Consider the following 27,889-nt stretch of genomic DNA (forward strand, 5'->3'; position numbering starts at 1 on the left):
TTTTACTATGTTGAGGTGTATTTTGACTATTTTGAGGTGTGTTTTACTATGTTAGCATGTGTTTTGACTATGTTTACGTCTGTCTGTATGCATAGCGACCCCCAGGGCTCCAGGGCGAGGAAGCTATGTGTGACGATCGAGCCGGCGCTACTGTTGAAGGGGGACATCATGGTGAGAGAGCACTGTTAGACACAAAATGGATGCCCAGTGGCGAGCTTTCACTCCTGTCAATCATACTCTACTATCTCCTATTTGACTTGTTCTCCTATTGGATTATAGCTACAGAAGTAAACAAACTATCCTCCATATTGCATTTGAATAAGAATGCAATTGATTAGAGCTTTTGTTGCCAATGTGGCGCAAAAATAAGCATTTACACTCCAAATTGTATTCTCTCCCTCTCTCCATTCTCCCTCTCTCTATCTCGACCTTCTCTGTCTCTTCCTCTCCCTCTCTCTATCCCGACCTTCTCTGTCTCTTCCTCTCCCTCTCTCCAGGTGAAGTGCTACCACCGGCGGTCGCGTGGCTCAGAGAGGGAGGCGGTGTTCAGGCTGCAGTTCCACACCTGTACGGTCCACGGAGCTCAGCTGTGGTTCGGCAAGGGAGAGCTGGACCTGGCCTGTGCAGGTACCTTTATCAGGGGTGGGATAGAGGGGATGTCAGGGAGTTTAGGAAGGAGGGGGGGGGGGGAAGGGAGAAGGGAATGGTTGAGTTTCAGGATGATATGCAGTTGCTTATTATTGGAGGCAGTCAGATAGATAGACAGACACGCAAGCACGCAGTCTCACTCCTTTGCACACGCACACTTGCTCGCTCACTAACACACACACAGTCACATACAGAAATCTGACTTGTAGGCAAGACGCAACGCAATCTGACGAGAAGCAACAATTTTTATGATACAATTATTTATTTATTTATTTTAAATAGAATATTGATATACAAATAAACAATTTATTAGCAAACCTATACCTACCAATATCCTAACTGATAGCTCAGAGGCAGAGAGTAAGCCCATCTCCACTGCCAACTCCAACATCCCCAGAATGGTCTCCAGTTTCTCCATCTCCTCATCAGAAAAGAGCCACCGGGCCTCCCAAGTGTCGCAGTGGTCTAAGGCACTGCATCGCAGTGCTTGAGGCGTGACTACAGACCCGGGTTCGATCCCAGGCGCACATTTGGCCCAGCGTCGTCCGGGTTAGGGGAGGGTTTGGTAGGCTGGGATTATCTTGTTCCATTGCGCTCTAGCAACTCCTTGTGCTGGGCCAGTACATCACTTGGAGACTGGGGATGGTCTCCTGCACTGGAGCAGAATAGAGCAAGGCAGAAGTAGATAGAGGGGTATTTACTGAGCTGGTGAATTCAGGCTGAGCTGTTGAAGGCAGGCTGAGGTGGTGAAGGCAGGCTGAGGTGGTGAAGTCACTTACTGAGCTGGTGAATTCAGGCTGGGGTAGTGAAGTCACTTACTGAGCTGGTGAATTCAGGCTGAGCTGGTGAAGTCAGGCTGAGGTGGTGAAGTCAGGCTGAGGTGGTGAAGGCAGGCTGAGGTAGTGAAGTCACTTACTGAGCTGGTGAATTCAGGCTGGGGTAGTGAAGTCACTTACTGAGCTGGTGAATTCAGGCTGAGCTGGTGAAGTCAGGCTGAGGTGGTGAAGTCAGGCTGAGGTGGTGAAGGCAGGCTGAGGTGGTGAAGGCAGGCTGAGGTAGTGAAGTCACTTACTGAGCTGGTGAATTCAGGCCTTTGCCCTCAGAACAGCCTCAACTCCTCGGAGCATGGACTCTACAAGGCCCATGTTGACTCCAATGCTTCCAACAGTTTTGTCAAATTGGCCGGATGTCCTTTGGGTAGTGGACCATTCTCGATACACACGGGAAACTGTTTACATTTACATTTACATTTAAGTCATTTAGCAGACGCTCTTATCCAGAGCGACTTACAATTGGAAGGTTCATACATATTCATCCTGGTCCCCCCGTGGGAATTGAACCCTGGTCCCCCCGTGGGAATTGAACCCACAACCCTGGCGTTGCAAGCGCCATGCTCTACCAACTGAGCCACACGGGACTGTTGAGCGTGAAAAACCCAGCAATGTTGCAGTTCTTGACACAAACCTGTGCGCCTGTCACCTACTACCATACCCCGTTCAAAGGCACTTCAATCTTTTGTCTTGCCCATTCACCCTCTGAATGGCACACATACACAATCCATGTCTCAATTGTCTCAAGCCTTAAAAATCCTTCTTTGACCTGTCTCCTCCCCTTCATTTACACTGATTTGAAGTGGATTTAACAAGTGACATCAATAAGGGATCATAGCTTTCACCTGGATTCACCTGGTCAGTCATATCATGGAAAGAGCTGTTCATAATGTTTTGTCCACTCAGTGTATTTATAACATACCTAAACTAAAATGAAATATACTGAGTATAAGATACACACACATTACATATTTCATGTGTGTATCTTATACAGCATATGTAATGCATATTTCATGTAGGATTTATATGAGAGAGAGAGAGACATTTATATAAAACGGCTTGTTTGGATGCTGATTGGTCGATATGTGGGACAATTCCCGCAAAATACCATGACGTGTTAATGTCATAGTTCCACTGTCCTGCAGCCAGAATACAAAACAAAGTTACTTGTTAAAATAATATTTGTAATGCAAAAATATCATGAATATTTTTTATGAATATGTTGGCAACCTTGGCTTCCCCTCGGGCCTCAGAACAGCCCTTGGCGTCCCCTCAGGCCACAGAACAGCTCTTGGCTTCCCCTCGGGCCTCAGAACAGCCCTTGGCGTCCCCTCAGGCCACAGAACAGCCCTTGGCTTCCCCTCGGGCCTCAGAACAGCCCTTGTTGGGAGTTGTCACAATAATTCTCAGGTTCTCAGGCATGATAGTTTAAATATATATAGTTTGGGTTGTTTAGTCTGGGCTGTTTGTCTCTCCGTAGATGACCGCTTCCCTCCAGATGCTACGGTGGAGTTTATCTTCTCCTACGGCCCAGAGAAAATGAAAGGTACTGAGAGAGAGCGAGAGAGAGAGAGCGAGAGAGCGAGAGAGAGAGAGAGAGAGAGAGAGAGAGAGAGAGAGAGAGAGAGAGAGAGAGAGAGAGAGAGAGAGAGAGAGAGAGTAAAACTGTGTGTGAGCGTACAAAGCTGTGTGTGAGCGTACAAAGCTGTGTGTGAGCGTAAAAAACTGTGTGTGAGCGTACAAAGCTGTGTGTGAGCGTACAAAGCTGTGTGTGAGCGTACAAAGCTGTGTGTGAGCGTACAAAGCTGTGTGTGAGCGTACAAAGCTGTGTGTGATATCTAGTATCAATCTCTTTCTTCACAGGGCGAGCGTACCGTACGAATGACCCATCTGTTACAGTGGACTGCAACACCTCAGACCCAGTGATGCGCTGGGACTCCTATGGGGACTTCAATCTGCACCACCAGGATAGCACTGAGGGTAAGGGTGAAACACACACACACACACTCATACACATAGGAAGAGTGGGGTAAGTTGAGCCAAGGGGGTTAGTTGAGTCACCCTTGTTTCTAGGAAACCATACTCAAAATGAATCATGGAGTCTGTGAAGGAAGAAACCACATGGAAAAGTGGTAAGCAAGTTACATCCAAAAAACTGATTTTCAAATGTATTTATTGTGTTAAAGGTTTCATGATGCTTGTATCTAAACCTAAGTAGATAATTTAAAGATTGTTCTATACATCAGTTGGGGTCTCTATAAGCTTCAATATGAGGTCCTAAACCTAGCATGAAAGTGCATCCTTGTAGCTGTGTGGGATAATATTATTAAAATGTTTGCCTTGGGGTAAGTTGAGCCAATTGAAACGTTTTCTTCACTGGCATAATGCAAGGCATTATCACTGGGTTATGAGGTAACAATGGCCTATGTTATGAGTGTTTAAAAAAGTACAACATGTTTGTTATCTGTTAAGCCTGTGTTAAAATATGCTTCAAATGATTAAAAGACAACGAAGCGATTGTGATTGTGTTGAATTGTGTTTGGGAAATAAAGATAGACATGGTTTTAAAAGGTAGTGGTAATATTTCATTCAGTACAGAAATTTGCAGGTGGCAAATAAGTTATGCCAAAAGATCACTTTTTTGGGATAAGTTATGTTTAAAAATATGTCATGTTTACATGAATTCTGATTATTTCTAGAGATAACATAACATAAAATCCTGAAATATATGTAGATATCTTTGTTAGAAAGAATACTAGATTTCCCTTGAAGGAGTGATGCTGAATGTAAAAAATGTCTCAATATACCCCACTCTGCCCTACAGACATACATAGTTTATCATGCACGCAACTACACCAACACATCTCTGGTGTATATACTCACGCCACCAAGACAACATTCCTGGACTCATACACATACACACAAGCTAACCCTGAATCCCTCTCTGGTTGTCAGACATCTCCCACACGCGTGGTCCTCTGGATGGCAGCCTGTACGCCCAGGTGAAGAAGCATCGAGGCCGGGGCTCTCCCAATGCATGCCCCACAGGCAACCACACAGCAAAGCCCCCTCCACTGGCCCAGCGTCAATCTCAACCTCAGCCCCTGTCCCTTAGCTCTGATTCGGGACACTCCTCCACCCCCTCCGAACACATGGAGGGCCCCCCTCCTTGCCCCCTGTCCCGTCTGGAGAAAGAGAAGGAGGTGGTGGACTGTCTACTGCGGAGGGGGGAGGGTGGAGAGAGAGACAGGGCGATGGAGAGGGACCGGGAAACGGCAATTTTGGATGATGGAGACTCTGTTCCAGAAGGAGGGTTGAGGAGGGAGCAGTGGTCATCTTGCCTTCGAGCGGGCCACGGTCGAAGATGTCAGAGGTGTGGGGATGCATCGGGTTTTGAGAGGGAGCCGTGCTTTGCTAAAGGACATTGTATGGCCCGCTGTAACAGCAGCACCAAGGGGAACCCAAAGAGCCGAGCATTACCCGCCTTACCCTCCCAGCAGCCGGTGTCTCCTCACCCCCTGGAGCCCCATCTGGACATGTGCCATCGCCATAGCGCCCATCCCCTGCCCAAGTTGCCGTGGGAATGTCCCCCACCCTCTTTAACCTGTCTCCATCGGCCATGCTACCTCTACCCCGCCCCTGAACACGCCCACCCAAACTCCCACACCATCCTGGCTTCCAATAGGCTCTTCTGCGGTGGAGAGGAGTGTCGGGTCTTTCATTACCCCACCCCCCGCCCTGCCCCACCTCGCCTTTCCCACCAATCCCTGCCTTCCAGCCCGTATAGGGAGATGTTTTTCAGCCCGGCGGCTCCTCCTCGCTCTGATGGCTGCCCATGCCAAGACTGCACCTGCAGGCGAGAGCACCAATCGGCTTCGGCCAGAGCCTTCCACACACTGTGCCCGGACCAACCAGAGAGCCTGCACTGGCCCCGAGGGCAGGACTCTGAGGTGTGGGACAGGGATGCAGGGCTGAGGTGGGGAAGGGAGGGGCCTTCTCAGCTCTGGGAGCCGGAGAATCCATGGGAGGCAGAGAGAGAGGCAGAGTTTTGGCAACGGAGGTCAGTGGGAGGGATGTCACCCTATATAGGCTGTCACTCCCCCCTGGGTCAGGGTACCAGGTACCCCAGCCCCCAACCCCTCCTGGACAACCCCGGTGGCTGCAGTGGGTACAACACACCCCAACCCCCCCGCCACTCCTGCCCTTGCTCTCCCTACCAGCAGGCCTCCCCCTCGGAGAGACACGGGAGCCCGAGGTATGCCTTGGGGTACCCGTCTGGGTCCACCTTACCCCTGCCCCCTGGTAGTCCAAACCCTGGTGACTCCCAATCGGAACCACCCAGCGACAGGCAGCAACAGACTGATGGACACACTTGTAAGTGATGCAACCTCACACAGTGGTGAACCGTGACTATAGGACCTAGGCCTTCAGAGGGACCAAAAATCTTTCAATATATGTTGCATCAAACAAAAAAATCCAGAAAATAACAGAAAACATAGCATCACTTAATGCGCCCGACATTACATCTAGTTGTAGTGAAGGAGGAGCAATACTTTTTGATGACATTAGGAATGAATTAAACAGGCCTGGCTGCGCTTCGGGCTGCCACACACACCGAGAAAGAACCGGCATGGACACAACATGACACACAGCATAAATTAATGCATTGTTTACACAATTTATGGTAGCCAACACCAGAGTTGGGACCAAGTCGTTGTTTTATAAATCACAAGTAAGTCTCAAGTCTTAGCACTCAAGTCCCAAGTCAAGTCTCAAGTCTCAAGTCAAGGCCACCAAGTCAAGTTTCAAGTCAAGACCATCAAGTCAAGTCTCAAGTCAAGACAGGCAAGTCTGAGTCAAGTCTCAAATCAAGACCGTCAAGTATCAAGTCATGTCTCAAGTCCTTAACTTTGAGTTTTGAGTCCTAAACAAGTCATAATGTGCTCTTCACCAAATGTAATACCATTTCATATTTTTAACAAGAGTAATAGTATATTACATTTACGCATTTCTTCCCGCATGTTTTGCAAGTTGCAATCTGTTTTTTTGTTGATACAGCGTAGTCTTTATGTCCGAAAATAATCATTTGGGGTATCATCTTTTCAAGGGCTCCATCTGAATTCACCCACCGAAGTTCCTCTGCACTGCCATGCACAACTTTTTCTCAGCTGGCACAATTTGATTGGCTACAGTCCGATACAAACTGTAATCCGTTAAATGAAGAGTTGATGGGCTGCACACTTTTTTTAATAGCATAATTTTTTATTTTTGGGCTTGGGAGGGGTATCAAGTCAAGTCGAGTCATAAGGCTCAAGTCCAAGTCATGTCACGAGTCATTGGAGTTAAAGTCAAAGTAGAGTTGCAAGTCATCATACTTGTGACTTGAGTCTGATTTGAGTCCAAGTCATGTGACTCGAGTCCACACCTCTGGTCAACTACACTATCACACAATCACCAACAGCGACAAGAACAGTGTCACATTAAAGGTGACAGGCTCATGGTGCTGAAAGTACAGCGACTGTATTACGTGTCCACTCCATGGTGCTGAAAGTTCAGCGACTGTATTACGTGTCCACTCCATGGTGCTGAAAGTACAGCGACTGTAATACGTGTCCACTCCATGGTGCTGAAAGTACAGCGACTGTAATACGTGTCCACTCCATGGTGCTGAAAGTACAGCGACTGTAATACGCGTCCACTCCATGGTGCTGAAAGTACAGTGACTGTAATACGTGTCCACTCCATGGTGCTGAAAGTACAGCGACTGTATTACGTGTCCACTCCATGGTGCTGAAAGTACAACGACTGTAATACGCGTCCACTCCATGGTGCTGAAAGTACAGCGACTGTATTACGTGTCCACTCCATGGTGCTGAAAGTACAGCGACTGTAATACGTGTCCACTCCATGGTGCTGAAAGTACAGCGACTGTATTACATGTCCACTCTATGGTGCTGAAAGTACAGCGACTGTAATACGCGTCCACTCCATGGTGCTGAAAGTACAGTGACTGTAATACGTGTCCACTCCATGGTGCTGAAAGTACAGCGACTGTAATACGTGTCCACTCCATGGTGCTGAAAGTACAGCGACTGTATTACGTGTCCACTCCATGGTGCTGAAAGTACAGCGACTGTAATACGTGTCCACTCTATGGTGCTGAAAGTACAGCGACTGTATTACGTGTCCACTCCATGGTGCTGAAAGTACAGCGACTGTATTACGTGTCCACTCCATGGTGCTGAAGGAGAGCCAGTTTTGGTCTAACACATAGACAGGGCTGATAGACAGGCGACAGCAGTCACACCCAGAATCAAATTATGTTAAAGGATAAGCAGCCCATTCATTACCTCTTACGCTCTCAGTAGTGACCTGTAGAGGCCTTGTCCCACCCATTGCAAGTCAAAATATGATTGGTTAATTCCACTGTCACTCCAAAATTCTGCTCTAATACAGTTGAATGGCAGAGGCCTTCTGTCCAGTTTCTGAAGGCCAGCCAATGCCTGGCTGAGCTAGCTAGTTTTATCTACCCAGAGACCACCAAAGAAAATCCTGATTGGATTATTTGTTCTATTCAGTATTAACCCTTCTCTTTCCAACACAAACTGAAGAGATGAAATCAGGAAATTATTACAATTATTGTAAAGATGAAAAAGAAATTAAAACATTTAATTTATAAAATGATACATTTTTATAAATCCTTAGACCTTCTCTGAAGGCCTAGATGGCCCTGACGGTTCCACACTGATCTCACAGGTACTGTATTATGCACATGTTTACACTAGATGGATAAAATGCAACTGAACTTTCTTTCTTGAACTCTCCTCTCTCATTTACTCCCCCCTCTCTCCTTCTGTCTCTCGCTCTCTTTCTCTTCATTTCTCTCTAGGTGCATCAGATGTGGTGCAAAACAGTGTGGGTATGGAGGACTCTTCTTCCCAGGGGTCATTGGGGCAAAGGTTAGTATTGGGAGAGTGGGAGTTGATCCTAGATCTGTATCTTGGGGACACTTCACCCGTATAATGGATCCATTTTCTTCTTGTGGTGTTTGCTTTAGGTTTGTGTTTTCAGTGTGAATTGTGTGACACATAGTGGTGAAGAAAACTCTGGAGCAGGAAATGTAATCTTTTTCAGCATCAGACCTGCCTAATTCTCACTTTAAACATAGTTTTTGTGTTTAATAAGCTAAATTACAAATTCTGTTAACATATGACCCCAAAGTGAACTGTAGTCTGATTTGTAGTCTATGACATTTCAGATTTACATATATTTCTTTTTACAAAGTAGTTTGGATGTAGTGAACTACTTTTTCAAACTTTAGTTAAGTAAACTATATTTTTCTTAAGGGTCGCTTTAGTGTAGCTTAACTTCTTCCAGTGTGAAGTAATTGGTAGCTTGATAAACTATATTTTCAGAGTAGCTTCCCCAACACTGTATACAGTTATATATTAAACCAGTAATAAACCAGTGATGTATTCTGCCAAAAACAGAAATGAGTAACTTCTGGTTTGTTCAGCCATTCCCATGGGGGGAAAATGAATGTGGAAAGAATAGGGTTTTGGGATAAACGCCGAAAATAAGGTCTGAGGTGAACACAGGGTTAGGAGATCTAATAAGTTTTGTTCTATAAGATCATATCAGTCAGTTAACATGACCTTTATGAATTAGGAAGCCTTTGTGTGCTTTTTTTGATTACATAAATCATTCAAAATTCACCAAAGGTGATGTTAGCTGATGAAGATGATCTCATACAACAAAAAGTATAAGATCTCTTAAGCCTGTGTTTACCTCAGACCTTATTTTCTGAGTTTATCCAAAAACCCGACAAATTCAGTTAGGTCCGTCCCCATTTTGGCCCGCTTGCCTCCGTTTGGTTCTTAGTGAATACTGGAAAATCATTATGTACCTTTTCTACTATGTTGTCTTCAGCACTTTTGAAATGTGTAAATGAGCAGAAACAAATCTCTCTCTCGCTCGCTCTCACTCTCTCTCTCGCTCTCCTCCAGTGAGAAGAAGCCAGATGAACAGACATTTGACGACACTGTAGAAGGTTCCCTCCTGAGTCCTCCAGACGGTCCCCAGGAGCCAAGTCAAGGGCCCCAGCAGATAGAGCCCCTCAGTTGGACCCCCGTTTCTGCAGAGCCAGCCTCCACCTCCACCATCCTGGAGCATAACACCAATAGTAACAGTAGCACGCCGGAGACCGAAAGGACACCGCACCAAGCCGTAAAATCTACAACGACACCGACACCATCAAAAGATTCACAAAACCAAGGCAGTGACAGCTGTTCTAAAGAGTCCATACAGATGCTGAGTGAATGTGTGAACCCTAGTGACTCACAACAAGTGCACATGGAAGTGCACACTGTAAGTGCAAGTGTGCATCCACCTCCCACTACAGCTGAGGATGGAGAATTGAAGGTCGTGGAGAGAGTACTAGAGATGTCCACTCAGACCGCTGCCGTCCCGAGCGCAAGGCATTCAATCGTCCCTGTCCAAGTGAAACTCAATGGCAGCGGCTCACCCCAATCAGAAAGAGGCTGCAGTGCATCACCGAGCCCTTGCACTACCCTCAGCTCTGCCCCTCCCTCACCACACCTTTACATTGGCTCCCCAGAGCGACGTCCCTCCCCTCAGCCCTCTCCATTGGCCATGGACCCAGCTGGGCGGAAACTTACCCCTGTGAGTGACAGTGACCCCAAAACCCCATCCCCTGTCCCTGACGGGTACAACACCCCCACCTTCCCCCTGGCGTCCTACTACTATCCCCTTCTCAACATCCCCCACGTCCCATACTCGGGGTACACCGCCGTCACTATCCCCGCCGCCCAGCCCCCACTCCCCGAAAAGAGGCGCCTGTCTTCCATGCCAGGGTACCGCAGTGGGCATGGCTCCCAGTACATCCTGAGTTCCTCCCTGGGTGCCATAGGTACCTCTCCCCAATCTAGCCCCCTCCACGTCACCGTCTCCCCCTCAGTGGGGGTGGGGGGGCTCCCCCTGCCGGTCAGACGAGGACTGGCGCCCCCTGTTGTCAGAGAGGAAAGCAGCAAAGTCAATGCCAAGTTTGTACAGGACAGCTCCAAGTTCTGGTACAAGCCTGGCATCTCCAGAGACCAAAGTAAGGGCACAGGCCTGGGTTAAAGTTTTGAAGGATTCCCCTTTATTTAGATAGCCCCCCCACAGATCTAGAGAAGCTCACTCTCAGTGTGAGTTGCAGTGTCAATTGCAACTGTGTTGACAAGCAAACAGGGTGGCAGGTAACCTAGTGGTTAGAGTGTTGGGCTAATAACCGAAAGGTTGCAAGTTCGAATCCCCGAGCTGACAAGGTACAAATCTGTCTTTCTGCCCCTGAACAAGGCAGTTAACCCACTGTTCCTAGGCTGTCATTGAAAATAAGAATTTGTTCTTAACTGACTTGCCTAGTTAAATAAAGGTAAAAAAAAATGTACGATCATCTTGATTTGAGAAATACTGTTGTAGTGTATACTTGAATTAACTAAGATAACTCATTTCTACCGTAGTAATGCTTACTCTAGAGTTCCTCCTCCCCCTTGTAGCCATCGCTGTGTTGAAGGACAAAGAGCCCGGATCCTTCCTGATCAGGAACAGTAACTCATTTCAAGGGGCCTACGGTCTGGCCCTCGAGGTGGCCAGCCATCCTTCAAACAATATCAACAACAACAAAGGTAATGAGGAATTAATTATTTATTTGACAAAGCATTGAAAAAAATCCATTCTATTTTGTTAGAAGTAATATCATATACCGTATATGCACACAATTGAAGTCGGAAGTTTACATACACCTTAGCCAAATACTTTTAAACTCAGTTTTTCACAATTCCTGACATTTAATCCTAGTAAAAATTCCCTGTTTTACGTCAGTTAGGATCAACACTTTATTTTAAGAATGTGAAATGTCAGAATAATAGTAGAGAGAATGATTTATTTCAGCTTATATTTCTTTCATCACATTCCCAGTGGGTCAGAAGTTTACATACACAGTATTTGGTAGCATTGCCTTTAAATTGTTTAACTTGGGTCAAACGTTTCGGGTAGCCTTCCACAACCTTCCCACAATAAATTGGGTGAATTTTGGCCCATTCCACCTGACAGAGCTGGTGTATCTGAGTCAGGTTTGTGGGCCTCTTTGCTTGCACACACTTTTTCAGTTCTGACCACAAATTTTCTATAGGATTGAGGTCAGGGCTTTGTGATGGCCACTCCAATACCTTGACTTTGTTGTCCTTAAGCCATTTTACCACAACTTTGGAAGTATGCTTGGGGTCATTGGCCATTTGGAAGACCCATTTGCGACCAAGCTTTAACTTCTTGACTGATGTCTTGAGATGTTGCTTCAATATATCCACATAATTTTCCTGCCTCATGATGCCATCTATTTTGTGAAGTGCACCAGTCCCTCCTGCAGCAAAGCACCCCCACAACATGGTGCTGCCACTCCCGTGCTTCATGGTTGGGATGGTGTTCTTTGGCTTGCAAGCGTCCCCCTTTTTCCTCCAAACATAACGATGGTCATTATGGCCAAACAGTTATATTTTTGTTTCAACGGACCAGAGGACATTTCTTCCAAAGGTACGATCTTTGTCCCCATGTGCAGTTGCCAACCGTAGTCTGGCTTTTTTATGGCAGTTTTGGAGCAGTGGCTTCTTCCTTGCTGAGCTTCCTTTCAGGTTATGTCGATATAGGACTCGTTTTACTGTGGATATAGATACTTTCGTACCTGTTTACTCCAGCATCTCCACAAGGTCCTTTGCTGTTGTTCTGCGATTGATTTGCACTTTTCGCACCGAAGTACATTCAACTCTAGGAGACAGAACGCGTCTCCTTCCTGAGCGGTATGACGGCTGCGTGGTCCCATGGTGTTTATACTTGCGTACTACTGTTTGTACAGATGAACATGGTACCCTTGCAGGCGCTTGGAAATTGCTCCCAAGGATGAACCAGACTTGTGGAGGTCTACAATTTCTTTTCTGAGGTCTTGGCTGATTTCTTTTGATTTTCCCATGATGTCAAGCAAAGAGGCACTGAGTTTGAAGGTAGGCCTTGAAATACACCCACAGGTACACCTCCAATTGACTCAAATGATGTCAAGTAGCCTTTGAGAAGCTTCTAAAGCCATGACATCATTTTCTGGAATTTTCCAAGCTGTTTATAGGCACAGTTAACTTAGTGTATGTTAACTTCTGACCCAATGTAATTGTGATACAATGAGTTATAAGTAAAAATAATCTGTCTGTAAACAATAGTTGGAAAAATTACTTGTATCATGCGCTAAGTAGATGTCCTAACCGACTTGCCAAAACTATAGTTTGTTAACAAGAAATTTGTGGAGTGGTTTAAAACAAGTTTTAATGACTCCAACTTAAGTGTATGTAAACCTCCGACTTCAACTGTGTATATATATATATATATATATATATATATATAGATATAGATATATATATATACACACACACACACACACACACACACAGACTACCGGTCAAAAGTTTTAGAATACCTACTCATTCAAGGGTTTTTCTTTATTTTTGCTATTTTCCACATTGTAGAATAATAGTGAATATATCAATGAAATAACACATATCAAATGAAATAACACATATGGAATCATGTAAAACAAGTGTGACAAGTGTTAAACAAATCAAAATATATTTAATGTTTGAGATTCTTCAAATAGCCACCCTTTGCCTTGATGACAGCTTTGCACACTCTTGGCATTCTCTCAACCGGCTTCATCTAGAATGCTTTTCCAACAGTCTTGAAGGAGTTCCCACATATGCTGAGCACTTGTTGGCTGCTTTTCTTTCACTCTGCAGTCCGACTCATCCCAAACCTTCTCAATTTGTTTGAGGTCGGGGGATTGTGTATGCCAGATCATCTGATGCAGCACCCCATCACTCTCCTTGGTAAAGTAGACCTTACAAAGCCTGGAGGTGTGTTGGGTCATTGTCCTGTTGAAAAATAAATGATTGTCCCACTAATCCCAAACCAGATGGGATGGTGTATCGCTACAGAATGCTGTGGTAGCCATGCTGGTTAAGTGTGCCTTGAATTCTAAATTCTAAATTCTAAATCACAGACAGTGTCACCAGCAAAGCACCCCCACACCATAACACCTCCTCCTCCATGCTTTATTTTGGGAAATATACATGCAGAGATCGTCCGTCCACCCACACCGCGTCTTTGAAAGACACGCCGGTTGTAACCAAAAATCTCACATTTGGACTCCAATTTCCACCGGTCTAATGTCCATTTCTCGTGTTTCTTGGCCCAAGCAAGTCTCTTCTTATTGGTGTCCTTTAGTAGTGGTTTCTTTGCAGCACTTTGACCATGAAGGCCTGATTCACACAGTCTCCTCTGAACAGTTGATGTTGAGATGTGTCTGTTATTTGAGCTCTGTGAAGCATTCATTTGGGCTGCAATTTCTGAGGCTCGTAACGCTAATGAACTTATCCTCTGCAGCAGAGGTAACTATGGGGCTGCGGTCCAAACACTTAAAAGACACACCATCGTCCACTTACCCTCACCTTATGCCCTTGGGGGAATCCCCGTCGCTATCTTGGAGGTCGGTCCAAATGATTAGCCAAGCAAGGGAAGTTTGCAACGTAAGCCCCTCAGCCCTCGTTTTTAGTCGGCTTTGCGAGTGTACAATTATGTTCACTTCGGGGCCTAAAACTCCCCATAATTCAATTTGCGACGATTGTACATCGGCTATAAAAAGTCAACGAAAACTTTAAAACAACATGAATGGAGAAGTCAACATACAATGTAAGTAAAAACGAATGGTTATCTTTGGAAATTGTAGAAATAAAACATTTTCCTTCTTCAGAAGTTCCAGTTGGCAGCCTAATGTTAGTTAGATAATTAATTTGCTAGCTATCATACAGTATATTAATAATTCTATATTTAATATAAGTAGACATGCACTCATAATTGACTAACGCATATTAAGCTCCCACAATCTACCGGTGGCTGAAAACACAATCATGGTGGGATGAGCGAGTGACGAATTTCCGGCCAAGGGTGGTCCATTTAAAAATAATTCCTTCCTCCCTCACCCCTTGAGGGGATAAGGTGTGTTTTTAAGTGTTTGGACCTCAGTCTGGGTCTCCCATTCCTGTGGCGGTCCTCATGAGAGCCAGTTTCATCATAGCGCTTGATGGTTTTTGCGACTGCATGTAACAGTATAACTTTAGTCTGTCCCCTCGCCCCGAGCGCGAACCAGGGACCCTCTGCACACATCAACAACAGCATCGTTACCCATCACTCCACAAAAGCCGCGGCACTTGCAGAGCAAGGGGAACCACTACTTCAAGGTCTCAGAGCAAGTGACGTCACCGATTGAAAGGCTATTAGTGCGCATCACCGCTAACTAGGTAGCCATTTCACATCCGTTACATGCACTTGAAGAAACTCTCAAGTTCTTGAAATGTATGCATTGAGTGTCCTTCATGTCTTAAAACTTCTTATGGCTGCAGGGCGGTGCCGGTACACTTATGACAACAGCCACTTCAAGTGCAGGGCGTGAAATTCAAAAGATATTTTTTTTAAATATTTAACTTTCACACATTAACAAGTCCAATACAGCAAATGAAAGGTACACATCTTGTGAATCCAGCCAACATGTCCGATTTTTAAAATGTTTTACAGCAAAAACAGCACGACATTTTTCACAGCACAGGTAGCATGCACAAAGCCAACCTAACTAACCAAGAACCAACCAAACAACTTCATCAGATGACAGTCTTATAACATGTTATTCAATAAATCTATGTTTTGTTCGAAAAATGTGCATATTTCAGGTATAAATCATAGTTTACATTGCAGCTACAATCAGAAATTGCACCGAAAGCAGACAGAATAATTACAGACACCAACGCCAAATACCTAAATACTCATCATAAAACATTTCTAAAAAATACATAGTGTACAGCAAATGAAAGACAGGCATCTTGTGAATCCAGCCAATATTTCCGATTTATTAAGTGTTTTACAGCGAAAACACAATATAGCGTTATATTAGCTTACCACAATAGCCAGAAAGACATGCCATTTCCCAGTAGCAAAAGGTTAGCGATCGTAACAAACAAGCAAAAGATATATAATTTTTGACTAACCTTGATATTCTTCATCAGATGACAGTCCTATAACATCAGGTTATACATACACTTATGTTTTGTTCGAAAATGTGCATATTTAGAGCTGAAATCAGTGGTTACACATTGTGCTAACTTAGCTACTTTTTCCACAACGTCTAAACAGCAACGATATTTTTCTGACACGTTTTCTGACACACATATTCTGACCAAATAGCTATTCATAAACATAACAAAAAAATACATGTTGTATAGGAAATGATAGATCATTAGTTCTTAATGAAATCGCAGTGTTAGAATTTGAAAAAATAACTTTATTACGACATCCAGCTTCGGTATAGCTGAGTACCCAAACGTTGGGCGCCGACGACTAGTTCACATGCACGACAGATATATGAAATAGCATCATAAAATGTTTCTTACTTTTGGTGATCTTCCATCAGAATGTTGGACAAGGTGTCCTTTGTCAAGAACAATCGTTGTTTGGAATTAGAACGTTCATTTTCCCTCTTGAATTAGCAAGCGCGCTAGCCTAGTGGCACAAAGCTCTCCATGTCAACAAAGGGAAGAGAACGGAACACGGCAAAACTCCCGAAAATTTTTCAATAATCTGATGAAACTATATTGAAAAAACATACTTTACGATGATATGGTCACATGTATCAAATAAAATCAAAGCCGGAGATATTAGTCGTCCATAACGGCAGCTAAACAGAAGGCAAATCCAAGTACCCTTTCGCGCCTCCAGAAAACAGGAAATGGGAGGACACGTCATACAAAGAGCCTGTATTCCACTTTAGACCAAGATAAACACAAAATTTCTTCTCTCACCGCCTCTTGACATCCAGGGGAAGGTCTATGAAGTGCATGTATACTCTTACGTATCATGCCCATTTATAGGCCGGAAGTAGAACAGAGCCCCAATTTCAGACTTTCCACTTCCTGGTCAGGAAGTTTGTGCCAAATTAGTTCTGTTTGACTCACAGATATAATTCAAACGGTTTTAGACACTAGAGAGTGTTTTCTATCCAATAGTAATAATAATATGCATATTGTACGAGTAAGAATTGAGTACGAGGCCGTTTGAAATGGGCACCTTTTATCTGGCTACTCAATACTGCCCCTGCAGCCCAAACAGGTTAAAGTAATGATGGACTGTCATTTGTCTTTGCTTATTTTAGCTGCTCTTGCCATAATACGGTATTTTAGGGCTATCTTCTGTATATCCCCCTACCTTGTCACAACACAAATGATTGGCTCAAACGCATTAAGAAGGAAAGAAATTCCACAAATTACCTTTTAAGAAGGCACACCTGTTAATTGAAATGCATTCCAGGTGACTACCTCATGAAGCTGGTGGAGAGAATGGCAAGAGTGTGCAAAGCTGTCATCAAGGCAAAGGGTGGCTACTTGAAGAATCTCAAATATTAAATATATTTTGATTTGTTTAACACATTTTGCTTACTACATGATTCCATGTGTGTTATTTCATAGTTTTGATGTCTTCACTATTATTCTGCAATGTAGAAAATAGTCAAAATAAAGAAAAATCCTTGAATGAGTAGGTGTTCTAAAACTTTTTACCGGTAGTGTATGTATATTTGCCAGCAGCATACCACCCTGCATACCACTACTGGCTTGCTTCTGAAGGTAAGCAGGGTTGGTCCTGGTCAGTCCCTGGATGGGAGACCAGATGCTGCTGGAAGTGGTGTTGGAGGGCCAGTAGGAGGCACTCTTTCCTCTGGTCTAAAAAAAAATATCCCAATGCCCCAGGGCAGTGATTGGGGACACTGCCCTGTGTAGGGTGCCGTCTTTCGGATGGGACGTTAAACGGGTGTCCTGACTCTCTGAGGTTATTAAAGATCCCATGGCACTTATCGTAAGAGTAGGGGTGTTAACCCCGGTGTCCTGGCTAAATTCCCAACCAGGCCCTCAAACCATCATGGTCACCTAATAATCCCCAGTTTACAATTGGCTCATTCATCCCCCTCCTCTCCCCTCTAACTATTCCCCAGGTCGTTGCTGCAAATGAGAACGTGTTCTCAGTCAACTTACCTGGTAAAATAACGGTAAAATAAAATAAAAAATAAAAATATATCTTTCTCACCCTCTCTCTCTCTCCCTCACTATTTCTCCCCCTATCCCCTGTCTCTCGCCCTGTCTCTCCCTATCCCTCGCTCCTCTCTGTCTTCCTCCCTCCTTTTTCTCTCTGTCTCAGTGGTTGATCAGGAGCATCTGGTCAGACACTTCCTCATTGAGACAGGCTCTCGGGGGGTCAAGATAAAGGGCTGTCAGAATGAGTCCTATTTCGGTGAGTCCTATTTCTGTCCTGCAGATGTCACTGTTGGCCTCACAATTAAGTCTATCATTGCTTTAATACCCTTTTGCACACGGCTCAGATATTTAATTTCACATTATCCTTCACAGTACATTTCCAGTAACTATTGTGTATGCGTAACCAGGTCAGCGCAGTACAGCTCTGCCCGGCTCAGTAGTGGGAAGATGGTTAGAAAGTGACTTTCCTTCCTTGTCTCCGCTCCTTCACCTGTTTTGATCTGATATGCGTATGTGTTTTAGGAAGTTTATCTGCCTTGGTGTACCAGCGCTCACTCACCCCTATCTCCCTGCCATGCGCCCTATGCATCCCTGAGAAAGGTAAATCCCTGTGTTTCAACGGAATCACTTTGTATCAAACAGTATGGGGGCCGATACTATATGTATACTATACCTGTATCAATATGGCATGGGTGCTATGTGTGTGTGCACGACACAATATACAATAGACGCTGAGTGTACAAAACATTATGCAACTCAATATTAGGAAGGTGTTCTTAATGTTTTGTACACTCAATGTATATTTACATTAAAAAGAGTGTATGGTGTGCACGTGTATATGAGAAATGTGTATTGGGAGTGTGTAATGTATAAGTATGGATGCGTGTTGTGCAGATACGTACACAGAGAGTTAGCATGGTTTAGTGGTGTCATGGGGAAATGTCCTAACGATATTGTGGTGTTCCAGATCTGGTCGGAGAGTTGCAGAGTGCCAGCAACACCAGTACGGCAGCTGACCTCCTCAAACAGGGCGCAGGTGAGAGAAAGTGCAAGGGTCAAATACAGCTGCAATGCAGGCTTTGGCCAGTAGTGGCCGCTCAAGGTCCCTGTAAAGAGATGGGTAAACAGAGTGGAATGCTAGCATGACTTAGTAAAATATACCCCATTTACATCAACAAACTCTCACATTCTATCAATGCATTGAGCTCGGCAAGCTTATCTCAAGTTCGGTGGGGCCTTGCCTGACCCATCCACATCTCGAAATACTGTTCATCCATCATTCCTAATCTCTCAGTCTCTCTCTCTCTCTCCCTCCTTCCCACCATCCTCCCATCCTCCCTCTCTCTGTCTCCCTCCCTCCATCCAGCCTGTAACATGCTCTACCTAAACTCTGTGGAGACAGAGTCACTAACGGGGCCTCAGGCTGTCTCCAAGGCGATCAGGTGCACTCTGACCCAGAGCCCTCAGGGCATGGCCACCAAGGTCCACTTCAAAGTGTCTACTCAGGGCATCACGCTGACCGACAGTCAAAGGAGGTGTGTTTTAAAACATTTTGCAACAGAACACTAAAATTAGCATTTCTTATTGGACCATGGTGTAAGTGTAGGCAGTCCCTCGTATGCCACGCCCTCCTTGTTTGATTCTGTTTTCTTCCGTTTGGTGCCTAATGAATACAACCACTATGCAGACTCTTCTTCAGGAGACACTACCCCATCAACAGTGTGACCTTCAGCAGCGTGGATCCTCAGGACAAGAGGTGGGCCCAACGTCAGGCAAGGCCTGGAACAATGGAGTCTGATGCTCTGGCTTTAGGCCTATATGCAATCACTGCGACATAGACCTTGTGCACATGTGAATACCACCGAATGAAAGTTGAAATGTGACGTGTCGTGAGCAATGATTTATACGTGCTGTGTAGAGACGTTGACCTTGTATTTTGACATGGCTGCCCACTACTTCGTTGTGGTTCAGGGTTGGGTCAATTAATCTCTAAATTGTTTAATGTTAAAACAGCAATCAGCAGTAGTAACAATAACAAAGCGTATTCAGTAAAAAGCTGAGGAATGGGGCTAGAGGAATGTAATCACTCTCAAATTCGTAGCCAGAGCTATGGATGAAAGGACTGACCATCCATAATATCAAAATGATAGTTCTAACCATGTCTGTTGGTTTACATTTACTTGGTTTACAAACATGGGAGTAAAACCAGCTTATATTTTGGGTTCTGATGGAATACGACAGTTGAACTAATCTCATGATGCATTTCTAAGTTATTTTCTTCAAGAGTCATTGGGACATATCATGAATTTATAAGTCCAAAATGGATGTAGCAACTGCTGATTGCACCTTTAACTTAAAATGTATTTCAAATCTAATAGATCCCAACTCTGTTGAGGCTAAATGTTGCTATAGCCTACTACAAATTAACCCTGGATTGCATCATTATGGCTGAATTCTGCTACATCTAGAAGGGCCTTCTATGGGTGTTTATACTGTTCATACTGGTATGGTATAAACCTTTTTGTGTATTGTGCAACTACCGTACAGTATGCCTTTTTTGGTTAAGAACAACAACCATGACAGTATGACTGCTCTTCTTTCTCAATGCATCTAAGACATGTTGTCTTTATATCCCTGTCTGTCTGTCTGCTTCAGGTGGACTAATTCTGATAACAAGTCAAGCAAGTAAGTGCTTGTTTCTCTGCTTCTGACTATGTGTGGATATAATTGTGTGTGCTTCATGGCAATTTATCATAGTGTTCTCATTTTATAAAATGATGACTCTTATCAAATAGATCCCTACATTGAATGAACCTGAAGAGAAATACAATGAATATAAGTAATGTGATGCTCCAGAGTTTCTTGTAATATCTGTGCTTCTCATGAGAAGAGTGCATTGAAAAAACTGTTTTCTATCATCATAGATTAAAAAAAACACATCCTATTCTCTTTCACCGCCTCTCATCGCTCTCTTCATCCCTCACTTCTGCAGGGTGTTTGGTTTCGTGGCCAGGCGGACTGGCAGCACATCGGAGAATGTGTGTCACCTGTTTGCCGAGATGGACCCAGAGCAGCCGGCTGTGGCCATCGTCAACTTCATCAACAAGGTCATGCTGGGGCCCCAGCAGCAGCAACGCAGATGAGTTAGTACTCTCAGGGGCCACAGAGAAAGGGCATAACTGGGTGTAAATCGGTGTGTGGGAGGAAATAGGTGGTTTGGGTATGTGTGTCTGCAAATTGGTCTGTCTGCATGTTTGAAGACAGCTGTCAACTGGTGAGGAACCGGATTGGGCACAATCATGTCCATCAGGACGGTATATTACAAAGGTACAGAATAACTTTTGAGGTGATAGCTTTAAGCTTTTCCTCTACAATTGAGTGGATTAACACCACCTCTGCCTGGGGAGATTTTGCATTGAATTATTTTGTAACGTCCATTCAGTTACTGTTTGCCATCACCTTTCATTTAATCATGTTATTCATGACTATGAAGTATTTGTAATTTTAAATAGGCAAGCCTTGTCAAAGCCTGTACGATGTCAATGACTACCCAGTTTGCACACATGCAGATATGGAAAATCACTTGTTTTGTTGGTCAGTATTATGTTACCCAATGTCTGTATAGTCAACCTCTTTGAAGAGAAAACAGTCCGGAAGGGGGTTATACAGTAGATACACTGAGTGGACAAAACATTAAGAACACCTGCTCTTTCCATGACCAAGTGAATCCAGGTGAAAGCTACGACCCCTCATTGATGTCAGTTGTTAAATCCACTTCAATCAGTGTAGATGAAGTGGAGGACAGGTTAAAGAATGATTTTTAAGCATGGAGACAATTGAGACATGGATTGTGTGTGTGCTATTCAGAGGGTGAATGGGCAAGACAAAAAATGTAAGTGCCTTTGAACAGGGAATGGTAGTAGGTGCCAGGCGCACCGGTTTGTGTCAAGAACTGCAACGCTGCTGTTTTTTTTCATGCTCAACAGTTTCCCGTGTGTATCAAGAATGGTCCACCACCCAAAGGACATCAAGCCAACTTGACACAACTTTGAGAAGCATTGGAGTCTACATGGGCCAGCATCCCAGTGGAACGCTTTCGATACCTTGTAGAATCCATGACCTGACGAGTTGAAGCTGTTCTGAGGGAAAAGGGGGGGGAGGGGGTGGGGTGCAACTTTATATTAGGAAGGTGTTCTTAATGTTTTATACACTTTGTGTGTGTGTGTAAGCTCACAATGTAAGTGATATCGGTCTCGCATTGAGAATCAGGAAAGAATCCTTCCCCCGATAAACTTGTTTTTGATATATCGAACTATATTTCATATGCAAATGAAATCAACCTGCTAATGAACCATGCAGTCAACTGTAGCTTAAAAATAGTCCCAGCTCAACATGCTTCACAGAATGGGATACAGCAAGATAAGAAGAACCATAACTGAATAGTTGTATGATGATCTTATTTTTACTGTGTTATCTTGGAGAAAGAAGTAGCTTACTGGTATCTGAGGACAACTATAATATCACATTAGAAAAAGCCTTCCATCAACACTAAAGGGGTACAAATTCATATTGTCTAATTGCCTAGGTATGCAAATAAGTTTCACTGAAGCCAAAGACAATAACCAAGCACTTATATTTTGTTTTGTATAGGTATACTGTATTATTGAGACTTGGTTATTTTATACTCTTTTTACTGTTTTGTTGTTATCAAGTGTTTTATATGGGAAAACATTTTTGGGGGGATTTTTCATATGGAGTTTATATGACAGAAATAATATATTTTAAGTGTCTGAAAAAGTTTATAGGCCTAACAAATGGTGTAAGAAAAACATGTATCTTTTTTTAAACTGAAAATGTAGTAAATAAAAGGGTTGAAAATTAATTATGACAGCCTTTATTGCAATTCCCTCTGAAAATGTGTATATTTCCTTGGGATTTTATTAGATCCATCAAAATAGGCCTGTGGTGGTAGACTATTTATGGGGATATCAGAGAATGGATATGAGACAATAAATTCACATTCATCCATGATTTAGATCTGAGATATAACCACAATTAATTGTAATGTTAATAAGATGGGCAATTTATAAATTGTGTGACTAAGGATATTTTAAATCAAAAGGACGAGGTCCTACCGAGATTTGAACTCGGATCGCTGGATTCAAAGTCCAGAGTGCTAACCATTACACCATAGGACCGCTCTCGGCTTAAACCTCTACAAGTAGTGTTGTTATGCAGTCGTACCGATTCTACCCCGTAAAACAAGTTGCTAGCTACTCGTGTTTTAGTAACGCAATTCAAGTTTATAGTTGCAACTATAACAGCAACCATTTACATCGTGGAGTTGCAAAAACATGCAAGCCTAAATGAGGGCAAAAGAAAAAGACATGGTTAGCTAGCAAACTAATTATCTAGCTGACCAGCTACTGAATAGAGCAGCAACAGTAGCTAGCTTTCCCCTCGTAGTTTTATGCTAGTTATCTACGTACAGCTAGAAAATAACACCGATCTTATGAATGAATTCGTCCTCGATTCTATTTTCACAATTTTAATAGCTATCTGAGGGTTTCTCCTCCTAGCAAGCAAACGTTACCATCCAGCTCACGTAAGCATAGTTAGGCTATCTGTTAGCTAGCTAGCTACATTGAACCAATAAAGGCATGACGGTTCGTAAATGTAGAAGACGAATACTGGTTTCTGCTGGACATAATACCGCATACAACTAGGACAGTTCAATTAGCCTAGCTAGCTGCGCTGCAAGTGTGTATGCTGCATGTTCATGATGGCATTGCTTCCGGCCCTGGTTATGTTGCAGCTGACATATACAGCCCTTTTGAGTGGGATAGATGCCGCGTTCACGTTAAGGCCGTAACTATTTTTTTTTATATATTTTTTTTTATTAACAACAACAAAAACAAAAACAGGAAGTATAAATAATATACAGGACAGGACAATTGGGCTAGGGGGTACAATATCACATTACACAAGGACCCTAAGGGACATACATTCAAATCAAATCAAATTTTATTTGTCACATACACATGGTTAGCAGATGTTAATGCGAGTGTAGCGAAATGCTTGTCCTTCTAGTTCCGACAATGTAGTAATAACCAACGAGTAATCTAACCTAACAATTCCACAACTACTACCTTATACACACAAGTGTAAAGGGATAAAGAATATGTACATAAAGATATATGAATGAGTGATGGTACAGAACGGCATAGGCAAGATGCAGTAGATGGTATAGTGTACAGTCTATACGTATGAGATGAGTAATGTAGGGTATGTAAACATAAAGTGGCATAGTTTAAAGTGGCTAGTGATACATGTATTACATAAAGATGGCAAGATGCAGTGGATGATATACAGTACAGTATATACATATACATATGAGATGAGTAATGTAGGGTATGTAAACATTATATTAAGTGGCATTATTTAAAGTGGCTAGTGATACATTTTTACATAATTTCCATCAATTCCCATTATTAAAGTGGCTGGAGTTGAGTCAGTATGTTGGCAGCGGCCACTAAATGTTAGTGGTGGCTGTTTAACAGTCTGATGGCCTTGAGATAGAAGCTGTTTTTCAGTCTCTCGGTCCCTGCTTTGATGCACCTGTACTGACCTCGCCTTCTGGATGATAGCGGGGTGAACAGGCAGTGGCTCGGGTGGTTGTTGTCCTTGATGATCTTTATGGCCTTCCTGTGACATCGGGGGGTGTAGGTGTCCTGGAGGGCAGGTAGGTTGCCCCCGGTGATGCGTTGTGCAGACCTCACTACCCTCTGGAGAGCCTTACGGTTGTGGGCGGAGCAGTTGCCGTACCAGGCGGTGATACAGCCCGACAGGATGCTCGACGATTGTGCATCTGTAGAAGTTTGTGAGTGCTTTTGGTGACAAGCCGAATTTCTTTAGCCTCCTGAGGTTGAAGAGGCGCTGCTGTGCCTTCATCACAACCCTGTGTGGGTGGACCAATTCAGTTTGTCCGTGATGTGTACGCCGAGGAACTTAAAACTTACTACCCTCTCCACTACTGTCCCGTCGATGTGGATAGGGGGGTGCTCCTTCTGCTGTTTCCTGAAGTCCACAATCATCTCCTTTGTTTTTTTGACGTTGAGTGTGAGGTTATTTTCCTGACACCACACTCCGAGGGCCCTCACTTGTAGGCCGTCTCGTCGTTGTTGGTAATCAAGCCTACCACTGTGGTGTCGTCTGCAAACTTGATGATTGAGTTGGAGGCGTGCATGGCCACGCAGTCGTAGGTGAACAGGGAGTACAGGAGAGGGCTGAGAACGCACCCTTGTGGGGCCCCAGTGTTGAGGATCAGCGGGGTGGAGATGTTGTTACCTACCCTCACCACCTGGGGACGGCCCGTCAGGAAGTCCAGTACCCAGTTGCACAGGGCAGGGTCCCAGGGTCTCGAGCTTGATGACGAGTTTGGAGGGTGCTATGGTGTTAAATGCTGAGCTGTAGTCGATGAACAGCATTCTCACATAGGTATTCCTCTTGTCCAGATGGGTTAGGGCAGTGTGCAGTGTGGTTGCAATTGCGTCGTCTGTGGACCTATTGGGTCGGTAAGCAAATTGGAGTGGGTCTAGGGTGTCAAGTAGGGTGGAGGTGATATGGTCCTTGACTAGTCTCTCAAAGCACTTCATGATGACGGAAGTGAGTGCTACGGGGCGGTAGTCGTTTAGCTCAGTTACCTTAGCTTTCTTGGGAACAGGAACAATGGTGGCCCTCTTGAAGCATGTGGGAACAGCAGACTGGGATAAGGATTGATTGAATATGTCCTTAAACACACCAGCCAGCTGGTCTGCGCATGCTCTGAGGACGCGGCTGGGAATGCCGTCTGGGCCTGCAGCTTTGCGAGGGTTAACACGTTTAAATGTTTTACTCACCTCGGCTGCAGTGAAGGAGAGCCCACAGGTTTTGGTAGCGGGCCGTGTCAGTGGCACTGTATTGTCCTCAAAGCGAGCAAAAAAGTTATTTAGCCTGTCTGGGAGCAAGACATCCTGGTCCGCGACAGGGCTGGTTTTCTTTTTGTAATCCGTGATTGACTGTAGACCCTGCCACATACCTCTTGTGTCTGAGCTGTTGAATTGTGATTCTACTTTGTCTCTATACTGGGACTTAGCTTGTTTGATTGCCTTGCGGAGAGAATAGCTACACTGTTTGTATTCGGTCATGTTTCCGGTCATCTTGCCCTCGTTAAAAGCAGTGGTTCGCGCTTTCAGTTTCACGCGAATGCTGCTATCAATCCACGGTTTCTGGTTTGGGAATGTTTTAATCGTTGCTGTGGGTACGACATCGTCAATGCACTTTCTAATGAACTCGCTCACCGAATCAGCGTATTCGTCAATATTGTTGTTGGACGCAATGCGGAACATATCCCAATCCACGTGATCGAAGCAGTCTTGAAACGTGGAATCAGATTGGTCGGACCAGCGTTGAACAGACCTGAGCGAGGGAGCTTGTTGTTTTAGTTTCTGTTTGTAGGCTGGAAGCAACAAAATGGAGTCGTGGTCAGCTTTTCCGAAAGGAGGGCGGGGGAGGGCCTTATATGCGTCGCGGAAGTTAGTATAACAATGATCCAAGGTTTTACCAGCCCTGGTAGCACAATCGATATGCTGATAGAATTTAGGGAGTTTTGTTTTCAGATTAGCCTTGTTAAAATCCCCAGCTACGATGAATGCAGCCTCAGGGTGTGTGGTTTCCAGTTTACAAAGAGTCAGATAAAGTTCGTTCAGGGCCATCGATGTGTCTGCTTGGGGGGAATATATACGGCTGTGATTATAATCGAAGAGAATTCCCTTGGTAGATAATGCGGTCGACATTTGTAAGTCGCTCTGGATAAGAGCGTCTGCTAAATGACTTAAATGTAAATGTAAATTTGATTGTGAGGAATTCTAGATCAGGTGAACAGAATTCCTTGAGTTCCTGTATGTTGTTATGATCACACCACGTTTCATTAATCATAAGGCATACACCCCCGCCCCTCTTCTTACCAGAAAGATGTTTGTTTCTGTCGGCGCGATGCGTGAAGAAACCAGCTGGCTGCACCGACTCCGTTAGCGTCTCTCGAGTGAGCCATGTTTCCGTGAAGCAAAGAACGTTACAATCTCTGATGTCTCTCTGGAATGTTACCCATGCTCGGATTTCATCAACCTTATTGTCAAGAGACTGGACATTGGCGAGTAGTATGCTAGGGAGTGGAGCGCGATGTGCCCGTCTCCGAAGCCTGACCAGGAGACCGCTTCGCTTCGTTTGCCCCTTTTACGGCGTCGCTTAGGGTCGCCGGCTGGGATCAGATCCATTGTATTGGGTTGAAGGCAAAACACTGGATCCGCTTCGGGAAAGTCATATCCCTGGTTGTAACGATGGTGAGTTGACGTTGCTCTTATATTCAGTAGTTCCTCCTGACTGTATGTAATGAAACCTAAGATTACCTGGGATACCAATGTAAGGAATAACACATAAAAAAACTAAATACTGCATATTTTCCTAGGAACGCGCAGCAAGGCGGCCATCTCGGTCGGCGCCGGAAGTTGTGATTTGATTCATTATTAATTCAACAGCTACATTTCAGCAAAAATGCACATATTACCACAGTGAGGAAAAGGTGGCAGGTCATGAGAAAATAGATGTATCTTTTGTTTCACTAGAAGCTCAAGTTCAAGTACATTGTAAGGATTTGAAGAAAATATTCTTGGGCTATAGATAAATCTTTCCCATCTCCATCTGCGACTGAAGTGTCTTCACTCCTAAGTTCACTAAAGACATGCAACACAATTGTCACGCCCTGACCTTAGAGATCCTTTTTATGTCTCTATTTTGGTTGGTCAGTGCGTGAGTTTGGGTGGGCATTCTATGTCTGGTGTTCTATGTTTTGTATTTCTATGTGTTTGGCCTGGTATGGTTCCCAATCAGAGGCAGCTGTCTATCGTTGTCTCTGATTGAGAATCATACTTAGATAGCCTCATCCCACCTGTGTTTTGTGGGTTGTTGTTTTCTGTCTGCACCAGACAGAACTGTTTCGGTCGTCTTTTTGTTATTTAGTGTTCTTGTCACGTTCCTGACCTGTTTTCTGTTGTTTTTGTATGTGTGTGATGGTCAGGGCGTGAGTTTTGGGTGGGCAGTCTATGTTTTCTGTTTCTATGTTGGTTTTGGGTTGCCTGGTATGGCTCTTAATTAGAGGCAGGTGTTTTGCGTTTTCCTCTAATTGAGAGTCATATTAAGGTAGGT

General features: G+C 44.2%; 1 protein-coding gene and 1 non-coding gene across 2 annotated transcripts in view; one reads left to right on the top strand and one right to left on the bottom strand.

Moving 5' to 3' along the window:
* The window catches only part of LOC129815642 (tensin-2-like), a 34,936-nt gene extending 12,407 nt beyond the window's left edge, over nt 1–22,529 (top strand). The window contains exons 10-24 of the mRNA XM_055869627.1: nt 96–171; nt 498–627; nt 2,959–3,024; nt 3,342–3,458; nt 4,434–5,852; nt 8,368–8,437; nt 9,485–10,596; nt 11,036–11,164; nt 17,811–17,903; nt 18,170–18,247; nt 18,615–18,683; nt 19,014–19,182; nt 19,335–19,403; nt 20,303–20,332; nt 20,640–22,529. Of these exons, the coding sequence (XP_055725602.1) occupies nt 96–171; nt 498–627; nt 2,959–3,024; nt 3,342–3,458; nt 4,434–5,852; nt 8,368–8,437; nt 9,485–10,596; nt 11,036–11,164; nt 17,811–17,903; nt 18,170–18,247; nt 18,615–18,683; nt 19,014–19,182; nt 19,335–19,403; nt 20,303–20,332; nt 20,640–20,790 (3,778 nt within the window). The 3' untranslated portion in view covers nt 20,791–22,529. The remainder of the gene's footprint in view (nt 1–95; nt 172–497; nt 628–2,958; nt 3,025–3,341; nt 3,459–4,433; nt 5,853–8,367; nt 8,438–9,484; nt 10,597–11,035; nt 11,165–17,810; nt 17,904–18,169; nt 18,248–18,614; nt 18,684–19,013; nt 19,183–19,334; nt 19,404–20,302; nt 20,333–20,639) is intronic.
* Nucleotides 22,530–22,773: 244 nt separating this feature from the next.
* trnaq-uug (transfer RNA glutamine (anticodon UUG)) lies at nt 22,774–22,845 on the bottom strand. The gene has a single exon. It is a non-coding gene; the product is annotated as a tRNA-Gln (tRNA).
* Nucleotides 22,846–27,889: the final 5,044 nt, after the last annotated feature.

This window comes from Salvelinus fontinalis, chromosome 18 (genome assembly GCF_029448725.1).
Source record: "Salvelinus fontinalis isolate EN_2023a chromosome 18, ASM2944872v1, whole genome shotgun sequence".
NCBI lineage: Eukaryota > Metazoa > Chordata > Actinopteri > Salmoniformes > Salmonidae > Salvelinus > Salvelinus fontinalis.